At 44.1% G+C, this 21,209-nt stretch overlaps 1 protein-coding gene across 1 annotated transcript; it reads right to left on the reverse strand.

Annotated features, from left to right (window-relative positions):
• Positions 1-10: 10 nt before the first annotated feature.
• On the reverse strand, positions 11-19,373 carry LOC139460731 (fibropellin-1-like). The gene is made up of 14 exons (XM_071242209.1): positions 19,340-19,373; positions 14,261-14,407; positions 13,534-13,650; positions 11,887-12,003; positions 10,868-10,984; positions 9,561-9,680; positions 8,181-8,297; positions 7,315-7,431; positions 6,548-6,664; positions 5,791-5,907; positions 5,214-5,330; positions 3,937-4,053; positions 717-827; positions 11-105 (listed from the first exon to the last, which is right to left on the reverse strand). Exons 1-14 carry the CDS (start codon positions 19,371-19,373, stop codon positions 11-13), a joined length of 1,560 nt encoding a protein of 519 aa, XP_071098310.1.
• Between the last annotated feature and the right edge of the window lie 1,836 nt (positions 19,374-21,209).

Below are 21,209 nucleotides of genomic sequence, written 5' to 3' on the forward strand. Positions count from 1 at the left end.
TATGCTGCCATTAGAACTGCGCCAAGAACAGACTCGACAATGCAGAGACGACGAGGGGGCCCAGGAAGATTGTCACGTGACTGCCACTTGACCATGTCCACGTGACTGAAAGAAACGAATAACATGCATGGTTTTAGTAACAATCAAATCATGCATTTAATCACAATTTGTTTCGTAAACAGTAATGTTTGTTCATTGTTTAACACCATACTCGGCAATTTTCCATTTATATGACAGCGGTCTGTATATAACCGAGTCTGGATTAGACAATCCAGTGGTTGACATCATGAGCATCGTTCCATGCATTTGGGGTACGATTTGTTTGTTTGTTAGTTTAACGCAGCACTCAGCAATATTCCAGCTGCTTGACAGCGATCTATAAATAATCGAGTCTGGACCAGACAAATCAGTGATTGACATCATGAGCATAGATCCATGCAATTGGGAAACGATGACGGGCATCAACCAAGTCAGCGAGCCTGACAACCCGATCCCGTTAGTCGCCTGAATACCAAACATAAGGTGCTGAAGACCAATTCTAACCCGGATCTTCACAAGCAGGGGTTGCTAAAGACCAATGTTTACCCGGATGTTAACGGGGTAATGGAACTATTCTTTCTATTTTTGGGAGGTATTTGGATGAAATGAGTCGTTGTCAGTTTGCCTTGTACGTATCTCGAGAATGGATTTTGAGTAGAATGTAGCAAGTGACTTACGACACGTGGGTCCAGTGAAACCTGCAAGACAGGTGCACTTGTAGGGGAATGTTGAAGTGTCGCACCATCCTCCATTGTTACATTCACTCCCTCGGGGGCTGCACGGAGGCGCTGGAAAATAGTGCCCAATCAGCATATTTGCATATACATCATTTTTTTCATTTTTTTTTCACATGAACAAATTTTACTTTGTACAAAAAATACACACGGATGAAGTCTGAAAGAAAAATAATGAGTTCTGTGAAGAACGTCCTCAAATCATTACAATGATGCTGTTGAAAATTACAAGTATTTGGCTCTGATATTCTGTACAAGAAATGACATACTGACATACATCATGCTGATCAATGTCAGTGCTTAAACTGTCTTTGTAATTCTTTGTTCGTGACAGAGCTGTGTGTTTGTGATAGAGCTGTGTGTTTGTGATAGAGATGTGTGTTTGTGATAGAGATGTGTGTTTGTTATACAGCTGTTTGTGTTTTGTTATAAATATGTGCATGTTTGTTATAAAGCTGTGTGTGCATGTTTGTTATAAAGCTGCGTGTGTTTGCTATAAAGCTGTGTTTGTTATAAATATGTGCATGTTTGTTATATAGCTGTGTGTGCATGTTTGTTATAAAGCTGTGTGTTTGATATAAAGCTGTATGTGTTTGTTATAAATATGTGCATGGTTGTTATATAGTTGTGTGTGCACGTTTGTTATAAAGCTGTGTGTTTGTTTTAAAGCTGTATGTGTTTGTTATAAATATATGCATGTTTGTTATAAAGCTGTGTGCATGTTTGTTATAAAGCTGTGTGTTTGTTATAAAGTTGTATGTGTTTGTTATAAATCTGCGTGTTTGTTATAAAGCTGTATGTGTTTGTTATAAATATGTGCATGTTTGTTATATAGCTGTGTGTGCATGTTTGTTATAAAGCTGCGTGTGTTTGTTATAGACATGTGGTGTTTGGCTAGAGCTGCGTGTGCTTGAATAGAGCTGTTTGTTTGTTATAGAGATGCGTGTGTTTGTTACATGTTTGTGTGTATTTGTAATAGACACATGTGTGTGTTTGTTGCAGACATGCGTGTGTGTGTGTTTTGTTTTTTTGAAGACATGCGTGTGTGTTTGTTGCATATATGCGTGTGTGTGTTTGTTGCAGACATGAGTGTGTGTTTGATGCAGACATGAGTGTGTGTGTGTTTGTTGCAGATATGCATGTGTGTTTGATGCAGACATGCGTGTGTGTTTGATGCAGACATGCGTGTGTGTTTTTATTGCAGATATGCGTGTGTGTGTGTTTGTTGCAGACATGAGTGTGTGTGTGTTTGTTGCAGATATGCGTGTGTGTTTGATGCAGACATGAGTGTGTGTGTGTTTGATGCAGACATGCGTGTGTGTGGTTGTTGCAGATATGCGTGTGTGTGTGTTTGATGCAGACATGAGTGTGTGTGTGTTTGTTGCAGATATGCGAGTGTGTTTGTTGCAGACATGAGTGTGTGTGTGTTTGTTGCAGATATGCGCGTGTGTTTGATGCAGACATGAGTGTGTGTGTGTTTGTTGCAGATATGCGTGTGTGTTCGATGCAGACATGAGTGTGTGTGTGTTTGTTGCAGATATGCGTGTGTGTTTGATGCAGACATGAGTGTGTGTGTGTATTTGTTGCAGATATGCGTGTGTGTTTGATGCAGACATGCGCGTGTGTGTGTTTGTTGCAGATACGATGACATGCATCAACCAAGTCAGCGAGCCTGACCACCCGATAGTCCATCTTACTTCAAGCATGGGTTGCTGAAGACCACTACTAACCCGGATCTTCACGGGGGAATTGTTATATACACGCAAGGGGATGGTAGCATTTGTTCAAATGTAGAAATGGTCATGAGGAAACATTAACAGTCTTACTGTCTCTGCGATGTGCCTCATCCGTGGTCCAGTCGTCTAGGGTGCCACAATTCGCTGTGCAGAGTTGCGTCCCTTGGGCACACCAGAAACCTATGATTGTGGGTTCGAATCCCGGTTCGCCCCGATTATGTTTCTAGGTTTGTCAGCACCATACCAGTGCTCGTGGGTTTCACCGAAGTGGTAAACGTCTGAGACCTGCATCACTTCGGGCTTTCATCCCACATTAAGCTGACACGGCGTTAAACCCAACTCACTCACTCAGTCACGTAGGTGCTCAAGTACATCCTTACCTGCTGAACAGGTGGCCCCTCCATACCCAGAATAACACTGACAGACATAGGTGCTCCAGTATATCCTTACCTGCTGAACAGGTGACCCCTCCGTACCCAGAATAACACTGACAGGCGTAGGTGCTCAAGTACATCCTTACCTTCTGAACAGGTGACCCCTCAGTACCCAGAATAACACTGACAGGCGTAGTGCTCAAGTACATCCTTACCTGCTGAACAGGTGACCCCTCCGTACCCAGAATAACACTGACAGGCGTAGGTGTTGTAGTACATCCTTACCTGCTGAACAGGTGCCACCTCCATACCCAGAATAACACTGACAGGCGAATTGGTCAAAGTACTTCCTTACCTGCTGAACAGGTGACCCCTACGTACCCAGAATAACACTGACAGGCGTAGTGCTCAAGTACATCCTTACCTGCTGAACAGGTGACCCCTCCGTACCCAGAATAACACTGACAGGCGTAGGTGTTGTAGTACATCCTTACCTGCTGAACAGGTGCCACCTCCATACCCAGAATAACACTGACAGGCGAATTGGTCAAAGTACTTCCTTACCTGCTGAACAGGTGACCCCTCCGTACCCAGAATAACACTGACAGGCGTAGGTGCTCAAGTACTTCCTTACCTGCTGAACAGGTGCCACCTCCATACCCAGAATAACACTGACAGGCGAATTGGTCAAAGTACTTCCTTACCTGCTGAACAGGTGACCCCTACGTACCCAGAATAACACTGACAGGCGTAGTGCTCAAGTACATCCTTACCTGCTGAACAGGTGACCCCTCCGTACCCAGAATAACACTGACAGGCGTAGGTGTTGTAGTACATCCTTACCTGCTGAACAGGTGCCACCTCCATACCCAGAATAACACTGACAGGCGAATTGGTCAAAGTACTTCCTTACCTGCTGAACAGGTGACCCCTCCGTACCCAGAATAACACTGACAGGCGTAGGTGCTCAAGTACTTCCTTACCTGCTGAACAGGTGCCACCTCCATACCCAGAATAACACTGACAGGCGAATTGGTCAAAGTACTTCCTTACCTGCTGAACAGGTGACCCCTCCGTACCCAGAATAACACTGACAGGCGTAGGTGCTCAAGCAGGTGTTGCAGTCTCCCTTGATCCCGCATTGGCTTCCTGATGCTGTGCAGAATGGTGCTGAAGTGGAAGCATTGCCAACTTATCATGAGCCCCGAACGTGGTTTAATGAAGTACAGTAAACTACGGTTATAACGAAGTCAAAGGGACTACTATTTTGAGTTCGTTATAACCGTAGTTCGTTATAAGCACATATACAACAGAACTACAGCAAATTGTCGGGACCAAAAAAGTAAGTTCGTTATATCCGTCATTTCGTTATAAGCGTGTTCGTTATAACCGTAGTTTACTGTATATGAAACGTTTTCAAAACAATTTAATGTCCACAAATGTTTCTAAGAAATAACAACATGATAAACTTGTTGTAGTCTCCCCAGGGAGCTGAGAATGATTGTTGAGTACACACTGACCCATGGACCGGGAGAATAAATGTCTTAGTGCTTAGAGCATGCTTTGAGTTCAGGCTGTAAACATAACCTCAGTGACACAATATAACCCTTGTGTCAAAGCAAATGTGACGATGACATTGCTTTCAAAGTTTACTGGGTGAGTACACATGCAAGTCTCTACATTGGATCCCGCTGAGATTGGATGTATCGTATAGGGCTGGGACAGGTAACTCGGGTACCCGGGTCGGGTGGGTCCTGAGTAGGACCCGGATACCCACAGGACTACCCGGACCCGTGGTTAGTCACGTGATATATATTGTTTGATGACAAAAATTATCTAAAACTCTATGATTACACTATACGTCACTAATATCCCATTTCTTTCTGACAATGCACCCATTCCTTCTGACTTTTATGTGTTTGAATAAAGATAAAACTTCATGCATTAAAAGGGGCGGTCAGGTAGCCTAGTGGTTAAAGCGTTCGCTCGTCACGTTGAGGACCCGGGTTCGATTCCCGACATGGGTACAATGTGTGAAGCTCATTTATGGTGTCCCCCGCCATGATATTGCTGGAATATTTCTAAAAGCGGCATAAAACCAAACTCACTCACTCACTCATGCATTAAACTTCAGTGTATGCATGACCGGATCGTCTTACACGTGTGTCTAAATACATTTTGCCAGGGCTATGGTCAAACCTTTCCAAATCGGACAGTTTGTACCTATCTCTAAATATCTACAGCGGGTACCGGGTAGGGTTGGGTAATAGGGTGTTGGGTACCCGGGTAGTAAATTTGGACCCGTCCCAGCCCTAGTATCGTAACAGTACCTATGGTACACAGATTGCCCTTGTATCCGTTGGAGCAGACGCAGACGTAGGGAGTGGAGGTGGTCCTGCAGACGCCATTAGTGCCACACTGGTTGCCTGCAGCAGTGCAGATGGGGGCTGTGAAGACAAATGGAACAGCGTTAGATGCAAGTCCATGCAGACAACAGTAGGTAATGGTAAGAGGATGCCATCGTGGCAGAGACAACCTATTGATGCCGCCAGTCAAACATCACTTTTTTCAGTTATTAAAACATCCACCACAATGTGTTCGACCCTACAGAGATTACCATGTCATCTTGTTACAGCAAGGGTTCCTAGTTGACACCGCTGTATGACAGTAACACAGCCACAGTCAGTCTGTTGATGCCAGTTTGAATGAACTAAGGCAATGTGGTTGTTAACCTTCAGGCAGCTTGGGTTGTATTCTCCCCAGGGAGCTGAGAATGACTCTTGGGTTAATACTGATCCTGTGACCAGGGTAATAATAGCGCTTTGAGCATACCCGTGAGTGGTATGGAAATATGCGCAATATAAATAGCCTAATATCATTTTTATTATGAACACACTGTCCCCTCACCTGTTGTACATAGTGACCCTGTGTATCCGTCACTGCAGGTACAGACGTAGGGAGAGGAGGACACGGTACAGCTGCCATGTGCGCCGCACTGACTTCCGCCACTTGTACAGATGGGGGCTGCAAATATACACAATAGATCTGTTCAGCGTCGAGGATGGAGGAAGTGTAAGTGATGTCGAGAAGGTTACAATATCAATTATGGACAAAATATGTTTAAAAATAAAATAAAATATAACAATGTTTGAGACAACTTTTTAATCTCGGGGCAACCACAATGCAAGAAGGTACCGCCATGCACATTTTTTATTTGGCTGAAACCTCTGTGCCTGCCATTTGATATTGTTTTTGTTCTAACTTTTTCTTACACACCTTTGGGTTAGAAACCCATTTGAGATAACTGTTATGAAGCATATGTGTCAGAACGAATTCCAGATCCCTGATTGGCTCCTCCATGGTGATGACCTGAGGTCAGATTATGACGGACTACTTTCCTGATTGTAACTCATTGATAAGTTACTCGTCCTTCAGTCGAATTCACCTATGTCTGTAAATGGCTAGCGATATGGCAATGTGGTTGTTAACCTTCAGGCAGCTTGGGTTGTATTCTCCCCAGGGAGCTGAGAATGATTCTTGGGTTAATACTGTTCAAGTGACCAGGGTAATAATAGCGCTTTGGGCATGCCCGTGAGTGGTATGGAAATATGCGCAATATAAATAGCCTAATAATATTTTTATTATGAACACACTGTCCCCTCACCTGTGGTACATAGTGACCCTGTGTATCCGTCCCTGCAGGTACAGACGTAGGGAGAGGAGGACACGGTACAGCTGCCATGTGCGCCACACTGACTTCCGCCACTTGTACAGATGGGGGCTGTAAATATACACAATAGATCTGTTCAGCGTCGAGGATGGAGGAAGTGTAAGTGATGTCGAGAAGGTTACAATATCAGTTATGGACAACTTTATTTGTTTCCATTTGAAAATATTTTCTGAGATACCAGTAATGGGAGTGAGTGAGTGAGCATGGTTTTACGCCGCTTTTTGCAACATTCCAGCAATATTACGGACACAAGAAAATGGGCTTTACACATTGTACCCATATGGGGAATCGAACCCAGGTCTTTGGCGTGACCAGCCAACGCTTCAACCACTAGGCTACCCCACTAGTAATGGATACATATCATTTGGGGGCAGGGGTGGCCCAGTCGTCTAAGGTGCAGCGATTCGCTGTGCAGAGTTGCGTCCCTTAGGCACGCCAGAAACCTATAATTGTGGGTTCGAATCCTGGTTCGCCCCGATTATGTTTCTAGGTTTGTCAGCACCATACCCGTTCTCGTGGGTTTCATCGAAGTGGTAAACGTCTGAGATCTGCATCATTTCGGGCTTTCCTCCCACATTAAGCTGACACGCCGTGATATAACTGGAATACTGTTAAAAGCGGCGTTAAAACCAACTCACTCACTCACTTACTCATATCCTTTGTCTTTTGACACCAATGTGTGTCACTGTATCTTCCCTTACCTGTGGTACATAGTGAGCCTGTGTATCCGTCCCTGCAGGTACAGACGTAGGGAGAGGAGGACACGGTACAGCTGCCATGGGCGCCGCACTGACTTCCGCCACTTGTACATATGGGGGCTGTAAATATACATAACATTTTGTCTCACCAACGACTGTAGAGGTGGTGTATTTGATATCGAGAAGGTTATAAGTGAGTGAGTGAATTAATTTGGGTTTAACGCCACTTTAACAATATTCCAGTTATATCAGGGCGTGTCAGCTTAATGTGGGAGGAAAGCCCTAAGTGATGCAGGTCTCAGACGTTTACCACTTCGGTTAAACCCACGAGCACGGGTATGGTGCTGACAAACCTAGAAACACTCACTCACCCACCCAGGTCTCATTGCCACCCCACCAGTTTGACGGTACTTATACCCAAGTCGAGAAATTACACTTTTTCATTAGCCAAACATTTCGAGCAACTTGGGGTATTGAGGTAACCACATCTATCTTTCCCGCAGTTCGCCATTTTGTCTGTTAATTGAGATGCAGCGTCGGGGGCATTTTTAAGCTCATGAATGAATGGGAATTCACCTGAAGGCGAACACACTTTGCCTTTGTGTGCACGTGCATCACGTGCAGTTTATGTAACATGTGATTTTTTTTCATTGTGATGTTCAGATCACGGTATTGTAAATGTGCACCTCAACGATAGCTACATTCAAATCATTGGTTCCCTCATATTTTGTCGGTAGCATATTAGTTATGTACAGGCTTATTTATCACCATTCGAAAGTATCTGCTGAGATACCAGTAATGGATACATGTATATGACATGTCTTTCGACACCAATGTGTGTCAATGTGTGTCAATGTACCTTCCCTTACCTGTGGTACATAGTGACCCTGTGTATCCGTCTCTGCAGGTACAGACGTAGGGAGAGGAGGACACGGTACAGCTGCCATGGGCGCCGCACTGACTTCCGCCACTTGAACAGATGGGGGCTGTAAATATACACAATAGATCTGTTCACCCATGGGTGAGTGAGTGAGTGAGTTGGGATTAACACCGCTTTTAACAGTATTCCAGTTATATCGCGGTGTGTCAGCTTAATGTGGGAGGAAAGCCTGAAGTGATGCAGGTCTCAGACGTTTACCACTTCGGTGAAACCCACGAGCACGGGTATGGTGCTGACAAATCTAGAAACATAATCGGGGTGAACCGGGATTCGAACCCACAATCATATGTTTCTGGCGTGCCCAAGGGACGCAACTCTGCACAGCGAATCGCGGCGCTTTAGACGACTGGGCCACCCGTGCCCCCTATTCACCCATGAAGATGGAGGAAGTGTAAGTGATGTTGATAAGGTTATACCATCAATTACGGACAACTCATCGCTACATGACTGATAAATGCCGATGTGACGTTAAATAATAACTCACTCACTTAAATATGCACACATTTTGTAATCTTGGGGCACCAACGAGATGGGGTGAAATCGGGTTTAAAGTTGCGTTCAAGATTGTTGTACTTATATAGCAACGAGCATGCACGTGTGTGTGGCTGCTTGTACTACCCCGGACTAATGCCGATTTTATTGTGCTAGCCCACTGAGATACCATGCCGCAGTTTAACATGAATACCCCACTCAGACACAGTATACTGACTCCGAGCCGACCAGTCCTTGTTTTAGCCCATTAATACCGAGCGCCAGACAGGGTAACAACAAGTACCATCTTTTAACGTCTTTTGGTATGACGCGGCCGGGGATCGAACCCCAGACATTCGTTCTCCGGGCGGACGCTCTACCACTTCACAACGGAGGCGGTCTTGTTCGCCAACGACGATACAGGAGTTGTTACTGATGTCCCAAATATGACGAAATGTCAACAGCAGACGTCGCTTGTTCACAGCGTCACAACGCATCACTGCACACATTGAATACACAGTGGTTGGTTTGTTTGTTTGTTTGTTGTTTTACGCCGCACTCAGCAATATTCCAGCTATATGACGGCGGTCTGTAAATAATCGAGTCTGGACCAGACAATCTAGTGATTGATATCATGAGCATCGATCCACGCAACTGGGATCGATGACATGCATCAACCATGTCAGCGAGCCTGACCACCCGATCCCGTTAGTCGCCTTTTACGACAAGCATAGTCACCTTTTACGGCAAGCGTGGGTTGCTGAAGACCTATTCTATCCCGGAATCGAATACACATTGACATTTGATCCCAACGAGAGAGGACGTTGTGTTACTTTACCTATGTTACACAGTGTTCCTGTATATCCATTCGAACAGGAACAGATGTGTGGTAGAGTAACGGAGGTCCTGCAGACTCCTTTAGCGCCGCACTGGTTTCCGGTAGCAGTGCAGACCGGGGCTGTAAATATAAACACAAACGTCTCACACCAACAACCACCTAGGAATTGTTAATATCAAAAGAGTGGGTGAGTGTGGTTTTACGCCGCTTTTAGCAATATTCCAGCAATATCACGGGGGAGGACCCCAGAAATGGGCTTCACACATTGTACCCATGTCGGGAATCTAACCCGGGTCTTCGGCGTGACGAGTGAACGCTTAAACCACTAGGCTACCCGAAATAGAAATAACCGAGCTAAAAACAATCGTACGTGTACTTCTGCAAATATCACTTCACGCGCACCAGTGTATTCTTTACGACATCCAGACGGCACTGTTGACGTCATTCGAATCCTATTGTGACGTAGGGCGGAATGACGTCACATAAGAAATGACTATTGACGTCTTTGCGACACTTGTGGTTTTGGTTTTGTCATGATTCTTCTGAGAGGATTTCAAAAGGATTAACAAATAATGGTTAATAAAGAAATTATTACACTCGGGTCTGTGTCATACTGATTTTCGAAACTGGTGTAAGTATTCATGTATTACTAGGGCGGTCGGGTGGCCTAGTGGTTAAAGCGTTCGCTCGCCGAAGACCCGGGTTCGTTTCCCGACATGGGTACAATGTGTGAAGCCCATTTCTGCTGTCCCCCGCCATGATATTGCTTGAATATTGCTAAAAGCGGCGTAAAACCATACTCACTCACTCACTCACTCATGTATTACTATCTCTATCGCTCGGGAAATGCAAACATTCTGACACTCGTTCGTGAAATCAGTACGACACACATGCTGGTATAATAATTTCTATTTATGGAAGTTTGTTTGTTTTTTGTTTAACACCACACTCATCAATATTCCAGCTATTTGACGGCGGTCTGTAAATAATCGAGTCTGGACCAGACAATCCAGTGATTGACATCATGAGCATCGACTTACGCAATTTGGAAACGATGACATGCATCAACTAATTCAGCGAGCCTGACCACCAAAAACCGATACTCGCCTCATACGACAATCATAGTCGCCATTTACGGCAAGCATGGGTTGCTGAAGACCTATTCTACCCCGGATCTTCACGGGTCCTATTTATTGAAGTGACACACGCGTCGTCATTTAAACGCCAACTTTGACGAACCAGTAATCATTGCATTTCAACACACACAAATCATTTCATTTGATCCCAGAGATGTACTGTAGATATACCTGTGGTGCAGGTCAGCCCTGAGTATCCGTTCGAGCAGACGCAGACATAGGGAGTAGAGGAAGTCCTACAGACGCCATTAGTGCCACATTGGTTTCCGCCAGCAGTGCACAGGGGGGCTGTAGATAGGATAGGAGAGATACATGGTACATGGTACAAAGGTGATACAAAGGTAGTACAATCGCCGACTTATGATGAAACTGTTGGGATTAGTAACTTAACAGTAAACGTTCAATCAAATATGTTCAACAATTGTAATTAACAACACAATCAAAATAACAGTGTCAAAACAAATGGGATAGAAAGATCGCAAGTGTAAATTCAAACAAACGCCTAAGTTGAAGGTTCAATTTTTTGTTTGTTTGTTTGTTTGTTTGTTGTTTAACGTCGCACTGAGCAATATTCCACCTAAATGACGGCCGTCTGTAAATAATCGAGCCAGGACCAGACAATCCAGTGAGTTTGCCCCGTGTACACATTCCGATAAATATCCTCTGCCAAGACTTTCTTTCAGATAAGGAGGAGAATATATGTGTGTCAACTTCTTTATTATGAGGAACACAACGTTTCGGAGTATATGCTTACTTCTTCATCAAGACGTTGTGTTCCTCGTGATAAAGAAGTTGACATCCATATATTATCTCCTTTATGTGTATCACTTCTAAATTTCTTTCAGATATTCTGACGGCAGTATGGTATATTTACGTCAGGACACGTTTCGTCGATCTTGTTTCTTCCCATGAAAGATCTGGTCTGCTTAGACCAGTGCACTACCCAATGAGATGCTCGCTATCAATTTAACGTAATGAGAGTGAAGGCGTCGCGATATTACCTATGGTACACAGTGCCCCTGTGTAGCCGTTGCGGCAGGTACAGGAGTATGAACTGGGCGACGTCAGGACACGCTTCGTCGATCTTATTTCTTCCCATGAAAGATCTGGTCTGCTTAGACCAGTGCACTACCCAATGAGATGCTCGCTATCAATTTAACGTAATGAGAGTGAAGGCGTCGCGATATTACCTATGGTACACAGTGCCCCTGTGTAGCCGTTGCGGCAGGTACAGGAGTATGGACTGGGCGACGTACTGCAGTAGCCATTTGTACCACATTGGTTTCCGGCAGCAGTGCACACTGGGGCTGTAAAAAGCAGTTTGTTATAGCAAGGTTCATGGACTAAAAAAGTTGATACGACTTGACTACGATAATGCCGCTTAACGAGTTAATGTGGTTTTACGCCGCTTTTAACAATATTCCGGCAATATCACGGCGGTGGACACCAGAAATGGGCTTCACGCAGTGTAGAAATGTCGGGAATTTGAACACGTGTCTTCGGCGTGAGGAGCGAAAGCTTTAACCACTAGGCTACCCCACCGCCCCAATATTCCGGCAATATCACGGCGGGGGACACCAGAAACGGGTTTCAGACGTGGTAAATCGAACCCGGGCCTTCGGCGTGTCGAGCGAACGCTTCAACCACTAGGCTACCTAACGTCCCACATATGTCAATAACCGCTTATAATGTTTCATGGTGGCTAGGGCGGTCGGATAGCCTAGTGGTTAAAGCGTTGGCTCGTCACGCCGAAGACCCGGGTTCGATTCCCGACATGGTTACAATGTGTGAAGCCAATTTCTGGTGTCCCCCGCCGTGATTATTGCTGGAATATTGCCAAAAGCGGCGTAACACCATACTCACTTACTCGCTCAATGATGGTGGCTAAAATAAAACCAAGAAATGGTTATTCGATGGTGATGTATTTGATACGGGTATCATAGATGTGTTTTGGACCTTACGTTTGCAGCGTTAAGTCGACTGTTTCCAGCCTAGTAACGTTCTGATAACGTTTGTATTTTTGGGGTCAAATCCACTTTTCAAGTGTATACTTTGATACTTTCTATTGTCCGGCAGTATTGGTAAGTTGGAATCAAAGATTCTCCAAGATGACCCTAGGTCATTCGTGATCAACTCCGGGACAAGCCGAATAGCGACTCGTGCCCCTCTCGTGGCCATTTTTGCGACCGGGTTCCGTCTTAGCGCAAACGGGCATACCTAAACCAATTGTTAACTCGTTACGTAATGGTTCACATATCTTTCCTCATATATTATATAGATATCAGATGCAATTTAAAGCACATCGGGACATGCGAAATTATACAGTATGATTGAACACATTTAACTGTGTCTTGGGTATATTTTTAGATGCAAGAGGGATGTAAAATCCAAAATTATTTCTGAGGGATTTCTTTGACGAAGAACTTGAAATCATACGCGCATTCTGATTGGTCTGTCGTATTTTCGCGCATAACATTCATCGATAGGGGGACGAGTCTTCTTGCAGGTTACGGAAAGGGACGAGTGGTGACGAATGAGGGGAACCAGTCTTCTTGCAGGTTGCGGAAGGGGGCGAGTGGTGACGAATGAGGGGAACCAGTCATCTTGCAGGTTACGGAAAGGGGCGAGTTGTGACGAATGAGGGGAACCAGTCTTCTTGCAGGTTACGGAAAGGGGCGAGTGGCGACGAATGGAACCCAGGTCTGCCACCGTACAAGTTGGTATAAGCAACGACGGACGTCATATAAAATTGATCGACGGGGACATGACTGAGATACTACCTCAAATGCATTAAACCCGCCCCTTCACTCATAATTGAACAAAATGCTTTTCCTTACCTACGGTACACTTTGGGCCCGAGTATCCGTTGTTGCAGGTGCAGACGTAGGGGCTTGATGACGTTGTACAGACACCGTTGGCACCACATTCACCTCCGGCTGCAGAGCAGATGGGTGCTGCAACAGAAGCAGAAAGATGACTAAATCTTTGCACTGCGGATGAAACAGAGTTGATAATGGTCGCATTCGCTGTATAACGTTTTCAATTTAAGCCTTGCTTGACTGAGGGTTTCTCCCGCATCCCCTGACACATCAATATTTGTTTGTTTGTGTGTGTGTTGTTTAACGCCGCACTCAGTAATATTCCAGCTATATGAAGGCGATCTGTAAATAATCGGGTCTGGACCAGACAATCCAGTGATTGACATCATGCACATCGATCCATGCAAATGGGATGCCGACGGGTCTACTCAGTGATGACACCAGGTGTTCATGTAACGACCGACCCGTGAAGATTCCGCGATGGAATCGGTCCTCAGCAACCCATGCTTCCCGTGAAAGGCGACTATGCTTGTCGTAAAAGGCGACTAACGGGATCGGGTGGTCAGGCTCGCTGACTTGGTTGATGCATATCATCGATCTCAAGTGCCTGGATCGATGCTCATGATATCAATCACTGGAAGACTCGATTATTTTCAGACCGCCGTCATAAAGCTGGAATATTGCTGAGTGCGGCGTTAAACAACAAACCAATCTTGTAACGACGGTCAAGGTAACGAACACTCACGGACAGTGCAGTCGTGGCCGCCGTAGCCATCAGTACACGTGCACGGAGCTGAACAGGGGCTGGGGCACGTGCCGTGGCCATTACAGCTGTTGGCGTTGACACAGTCGGTTATCGCACCTTCACACAGGGCTATGCACAACACAATACCTGGAAAACAAAATACAGTTCTATACGGTTATAACGAACTAAAAGGGACCACTAATATTAGTTCGTTATAATCGTAGTTTGTAATAAACATATATACAGCCTATAAATAGCAAACAGGACTAAAAGACATTTCGTTATATCCGTCTGTTCGTTATAAGTGTGTTCGTTATAAACGTAGTTTACTGTAACAGAATACTTTGACACATCCTTTCTGTTTAAACACCAACAACAATTTGCCATGTCCCAAAATCCTTTTCTACACTTCTTGATAATGGTGACAACATTAAAGGCTCACGTAAAGTAAAGCTTTATGGTAGACATGTGGAGAACATTTCCAAAATTGATGATTCAGTGACAAAAATGATAATCCAATGCCATTCACTATTTTGTCTGACTGACTGATATAGGAGATTTAACGTGCGCTTTCCGACTGTAGCGTATTTCGCACACGCGCCTGGCCAGACCATTTAGTGTTTTCCGAAAAGCGTGAAAGTGGTGTGTGCAACCCAAGAGGGGGCTTTTAGGGGTTGCTTATATTGAATTTTTGGAATTTTTAAATTTGGAATAAATGCCGAGGTGGGTGGAGGAGGGAACTAAGGGAGCTGGGTGAGGTGGGTGTTTGTATGTTTATTGGATTTTGGATTGGTAGTTTTTAGATGCGCTTTATTAGGTCTATTTTGTCTAGTACCACATGCTTATGACATACAAGGGGCGTTCAATAAGTTTTGCAACTTGGGCATTTGTGTTAACACAAACAATGTCAGCTTGTGGCAGGTGTGACACTATAATAACATCAGGTTGACACGTGTCATAACAAGTTCCAGACACAACAATAAGTTAGATGTGATGGCTGTATTCACCTAAGGGTGGTCACAATCATGGATTCTCCCAAACATGAACAACACGCTGTAATAAAGTTCCTTACCAAGGAGGGATGCAAAGCAAAAGAAATCCATGATCGCATGTGGCCGCCATATGTGAATGTGGATTCGAACAGTTAAATCACCCACCCTACAGCCCAGACTTAGCCCCCAGTGACTATTTCCTGTTCCGGCAAATGAAATCTGCCCTACGCGGAAGACGCTTCCAGGATGACGAGGACATAAAGGCTGCCACAGAGGCGTGGTTAGAGGGCCAATCTGCGGATTTCTATAAAAGTGGTATTAAAAGCTTGAAAGACAAATGGAATAAGTGTATTGAGGTGAATGGAGATTATATTGGAAAATAAAAGTACAAAAGATATTTTGCGACTTGGTCTTATATAAATATTGAAGTTGCAAAACTTATTTAACGCCCCTCGTAGTTGAATCGTCACTTGTAGTCACAGTTTCCAAAACGCTGCAAACTGAAGGTCAAAGGTCAGCTATGATGCCCGTATCAAATACATGTAATCTCTATGTCCTGTTTGTTTCATTTTTAGCCACCATCAAACATGGTGTATACGTTCTTTTAACCGGCAGTTCATTTGATACCATACAAAGGTCACAAGAATTATTAGTTTTAATTAGACTTAAATATGATTAATTAGACTTAAAAATAAATACTATTAATTGGAATGAGCTATTAGATGCTGCAGCTATATGGGCCCAAGAAATTCTATTCAATATTTGCCCCAAGGACCAAACTACAGTCGAACTTCGTTATGTCGATTTCCCTGTTGACTCGAACTTACCTTCCGGTTCCTGCGAAATCTGTCTATGTTTATTATCATTTATACTCGCATCTGTCGAACTAGTTGTGTCGAACTTATTTGGGAGTCCAACATATCCAAATTAATCATAACATTCCCTAAAGACTCGAACAGTTCAGAATAAAACAACGTCCACACGCCACACTGATGTTGGTTGGTTGTCTCGAACCCTGGATAACTCGAACTTTTCCATTGGTCTCCACGAGTTCAACACAACGAGGTTCGACTGTATATGTTTGATCGATTCATAACATCAAGGCTAAAAAAATGATAGTCTTGGTTCTCAGGCGCCGCCCGCATCATCAAGTCAGCTGCACGCTTCGTTTTCATTTCCATTTTTAAAAAAACACTAAAAAACCCCATAATACTTAAAGACAATGCGGTCCAATAGAGCACACAGTTACTTCCCTTTACATGCACACTGCTTTACTGCGCATCTGGTGTTATAGTCATGGTGGCAACAGGAGTGGTATGCTTGTTTATGTTGGGAGCCCTTTCCAAGATTGATGGTACACAACTGTTTATTTTGTTACATACTAGTTTGAACAAGCTAAAAGAAAACCCAACCACCGCCACCGCACTTTATTTTCAAAAGTCATTGCCTGAGAACCAATTCTTTTATTTTTTAAGCTTATATAATGTCTCTCCGTCACGATCTACTTCTGATGCGTCCCGGCCTACTGACCCAAAGCCTTCTCGGTCTGTCATGCACCAACAGGACAGTGTTTGTATTGACTCTGATGCCATCAGCAACGGACCGCTAAGCGGGTATTGTTCTCCCGCCCTCGTACACATATTTAAGTAGATTGATTGGATCCGCACCACTTCTTCTATATACTCCCAACAACAAGACCACACATTCGCAAGTCGATAATACATGAACTAGTTATCACTAATGGCTAGCTACTAACTACAAAGGCCAGCTGAAATAAGTCAAACAAATGAGCTTATATTTATTAAAAAACGGCAACGCCTGAGAATAACCAGTCTCGATTATCCGCCGAAACAGATTCCATTGGGGGTAAAAGGCAAAATGTCGGTGAAAATTATAGGAATGGATCACTAAATGGTGACATCAATAAGTTTGCTGTTTTCGGCACAATTTTACCCGAGTCCTCATTTTTCCAATTATTTTAAAGCAAAACTACCCATCCGCAGATTACGTTTTACAAGACATAATGCAATTTAAAAAAAGTTCTTTCAATTTTCAAGTACTTAAAATGTAATACGTCCAAAATAACCGGTCTTGATTATCCGCCGAAATTAAATTAGTTCCATAGGGTGTAAAGGGCAAAATTGCTGTGAAAATTATATGAATGGACCACTGAAAATAAGTGATGACACCAGGTGTTCTTGAAAAGGATAAGCATGCCCTTCCCTACCGGTAGCAACCGCACTTCCCCCATTTTGCATGAGCAAGTACAGTAAACTATGGTTATAACGAACTCAAAGGGAGCACGAATTCTAGTTCGCTTTAACCGTAGTTCGTCCTAAACATATACAACATATATACAGTACATGGCCGGACCAAAAACACAATTCGTTATATCCGTCAGTTCGTTATAAGCGTATTCGTTCTAAACGCAGTTTACTGTATGTATTTATCCACTTTCCTTTCCCCTCAGTTTCCTTGACACTGACTATGTTGAAGCTAAGAGCGAGCAATTCTAGCCCATGAGTCAATACATTGGATACCTAATGCTAACCCACGCCATGGAATAACTTGTGTTTTAAAATTTATTCGAATAAACGAGCATTTAGGAAAACAAACCTAGCCTATATTAAGTTCACAAGACTGTATCGGGCGGGGGGTTGCTTTAAAACAAATACGTTAGAATTTTGCAAACAAGCAGTGATTGTTATTTTAGACTAATTCCAGTGTTTGTTCCAAGAAACTTTAAGACGACTGATTATACACTAAAAAGTCTCACGTAAATTGTGAAAGCTCCGAAAGAAAGATTGACATGTAAATGACAATATTCCCGATACTGATGTTCTATACCGTTTAAATAATATACATAGTGTGTGAAAGAGAAGGCCTGGGTGTAATAAGCTACATTTCAGCCTCGAGATAATATATCATAACTTGTAATTACTAAATGAGACTACTGTTGAACCGTGACCCGTGACCTCATTAAAACAATCTCTATTTTACTACGCCACAGACAACAGTGGGGTCAAGGAAAAAGTTGTCTGTAATTGGCGGTTGCAGAAAAAAAACAGTTTTGTCCATCACCGGATGAAGGACGTGGTAGAGAGTTCGAGGCTTTATTACGACACCAAGATGATGACATGCAAGACGTAGTGGCCTTGCGATAGCTACGCTAAATGTGTTCCGTCAAAGCCTTGTTGATGTTGCCTTTATACATGTATATCTAATGACGGAAATGTGAAATTTTACCTGGTGAGGTGAGGTGAGGTGAGGTGAGGTGAGATGAAATGGGTTTAACCTCGCGTTCAAGATTATTGCACTTATATTGCGACATGCACGTGTGTGTGTGTGTGTGTGTGTGTGTGTGGCTGCTTGAACTAGTCCGGACTGATGTGCTAGCCCACTGTGATACCATGCCGCAATTTAACATGAATACCCCACTCAGACACAGTATGCTGACTCCGTGCTGACCAGTCCTTGTTTTAGCCCTTAATTCTGAGAGCCAGGTAGAGTAACAACAAGTACTATCTTTTAACGTATTTTGGCATGACGCGGCTGGGGATCCAACCTTGGACCTTCCACTCTCCGGGCGAAGGCTCTACCCCTAGGCCACTGAGGCGTTAAAATTCTGCCTTGAGCCATACAAAATGCTTGGTGCTTAGAATATGCAATGCAGGAACCTCTTTCACAAAAATAAAGGATCATTAATTGAAAAACACTTTAAACAAATCATCGGTGGATGTAAATACGATTAAAATGTAAAATAATTCGTCCAGAACCGATTTCGGTTTGTCGAAAGACACGAACAACCAATCATTTTTCATTGTCTGACATTCAGAGTCACTTTTTAGGAATCCTTGAAGGGATATTGTCGCTTTGTCGCGCTTTCGTTAATTTTAACACTTTTTGCTTTTTGGCGATGCGACAGTGCGACAATGTCCCTTCTAGGCTTTCATACCCTTTCAAATGTAGAATTGGCGCAGATGAGTGACGCCATGGTTCAGTCAGTGACACATGGATATAGAGGATCAGAATACAGTGGTGCACGTTCCCTGCATTTTTTCTCAACACATTGTTTAAATAATCTTACCTGTAATAGCGAGCACGGAATGAAAACGAGCCATGTTAAGTTCTACCGCTCAAAACGGAATCCCCCTTCAGCTGCGCCAACGTCTTCATTTAGATCAATGGTTTCCATGGAGACATCAAGCGTTGTAGCTACATACATAAAGTAATAGACGTGATGCCTCCCCATTTGTCCGGTGTCCTCGGCGACATCAACTAACCATGACTACACCGCTGACGACATCAACATCACACTACTTAGGACCAATGAAACGACGAGGAAGTCTTTTGTTTGTGTAAACACATCGGTTGTCTTGTAACTATTGGAGCATTCTTATGTTCTGTGAAGAACTTACATCCGTTCACAAGAATATCTACCCTCTTCACATGTCATGGGGAAATGAGTGAGTGAGTGAGTGAGTTGGGTTTAACGCCGATTTTAACAGTATTCCAGTTATATCACGGCGTGTCAGCTTAATGTGGGAGGAAAGCCCGAAGTGATGCAGGTCTCAGACGTTTACCACTTCGGTGAAACCCACGAGCATGGGTATGGTGCTGAAAAACCTAGAAACATAATCGGGGCTAACCGGGATTCGAACCCACAATCATAGGTTTCTGGTGTGCCCAAGGGACGCAACTCTGCACAGCGAATCGCAGGGCCTTAGACGACTGGGGAGATGAGTCTAGGACAAAATTTAGCAATTACAACAAATAACATGGCCCGTTCAAGTATTCATTATAAAATTCCGGGCAAAAGGAAGTATACACCCATGTTTGACGGTCGCCTATAATGAAACATACAAGAAATGGTTACTTGACGGTGATGTATGTGATACGGGTATCATCGTTGTGTTTTGGGCTTCAGGTTTTCCAGCGACTGTTGTTAGGGTAGTAACGTTTGATGTAAAGAATAAGACACCACCACGAGGTCTAGGTCGGTATCGTACGACCTGACGGAGGCAGGGACGGGCTCTTATAACCGGGGGGCGAATCTACCCGAGAGTTTAACAATCCCGACAAGACCGAGGAGGACAGGTTTGTCCGACTTATGTGTGTGTGTGTGCGTGCGTGCGTGCGTGCGTGCGTGCGTGCGTGCGTGCGTGCGTGCGTGCGTGCGTGTGTGTGTGTCTGTGTGTGTGTGTGTGTGTGTGTGTGTGTGTGTGCGAGCGTGCGTGCGTGTGTGTTTTTGTCTGTTTGTGTCCTCTCTCTCTCCCCCCCCCCCCCCCTCTCTCTCTCCCTCGCTCATTAAAACTGACCCCCCACTTCTGCTTACAGAGGGACCGTCGGGTAGCCTAGTGGTTAAAGCGTTCGCTCGTCACGCCGAAGACCCGGGTTTGATTCCCGACATGGGTACAATGTGTGAAGCCCATTTCTGGTGTCCCCCGCCGTGATATTTCTGGAATATTGCTAAAAGCAGCGTAAAACCATACTCACTCACTCACTCTGCTTACAGAATGGAGTACTGCTGTGTGTGTCCCTGTTGGTCTCTGTGTGTCTGCGTGTGTGGGTGTGTCTTTGTGTTTGTGTCTACGTGGTGTGTGGGTGTGTCTGTGTGTGGGTGGGTGTCTGCGAGTGTGTATGTGTCTGTAATTCATTGATACATTTCTCGAGTTTCAGTTGAAGTCGCCTACGTCTGTGTAGAAACGTTATGGTTTTAGAGTATTTAATAAAAGCTGTTATATGTCAGGTAGTTTGCATTTTGATCACCGCCTTGACAATCAACAGATACAGCTGTCTTTGGTGGTGGAGAGTTGCATTATGTATGAGTAGAAAACAGTCAGCCGGATGACGTCACTCGTGATCGTTGTGTTACGTAGTAATGAGCCACAGCGATTATGGGATAGACAAAATATGCATCGATTCAATTTTTAGGTTGTGTAGGAAACAGATGTTGG

Source organism: Haliotis cracherodii, unplaced genomic scaffold (genome assembly GCF_022045235.1).
Source record: "Haliotis cracherodii isolate W230 unplaced genomic scaffold, xgHalCrac1.p SCAF_14, whole genome shotgun sequence".
NCBI classification, from domain to species: Eukaryota; Metazoa; Mollusca; class Gastropoda; order Lepetellida; family Haliotidae; genus Haliotis; species Haliotis cracherodii.

What these genes read in the sequence shown, in the direction of transcription:
- LOC139460731 (XM_071242209.1), bottom strand. Translation starts at nt 19,373, where the DNA reads ATGGCTCGTTTTCATTCCGTGCTCGCTATTACAG. An exon ending in AGGCTCACTATGTACCACAG is followed by an intron (nt 6,665 to 7,314) that starts GTAAGGGAAGAT and finishes GTATATTTACAG; the next exon opens with CCCCCATCTGTACAAGTGGC. An exon ending in AGGGTCACTATGTACCACAG is followed by an intron (nt 5,908 to 6,547) that starts GTGAGGGGACAG and finishes GTATATTTGCAG; the next exon opens with CCCCCATCTGTACAAGTGGC.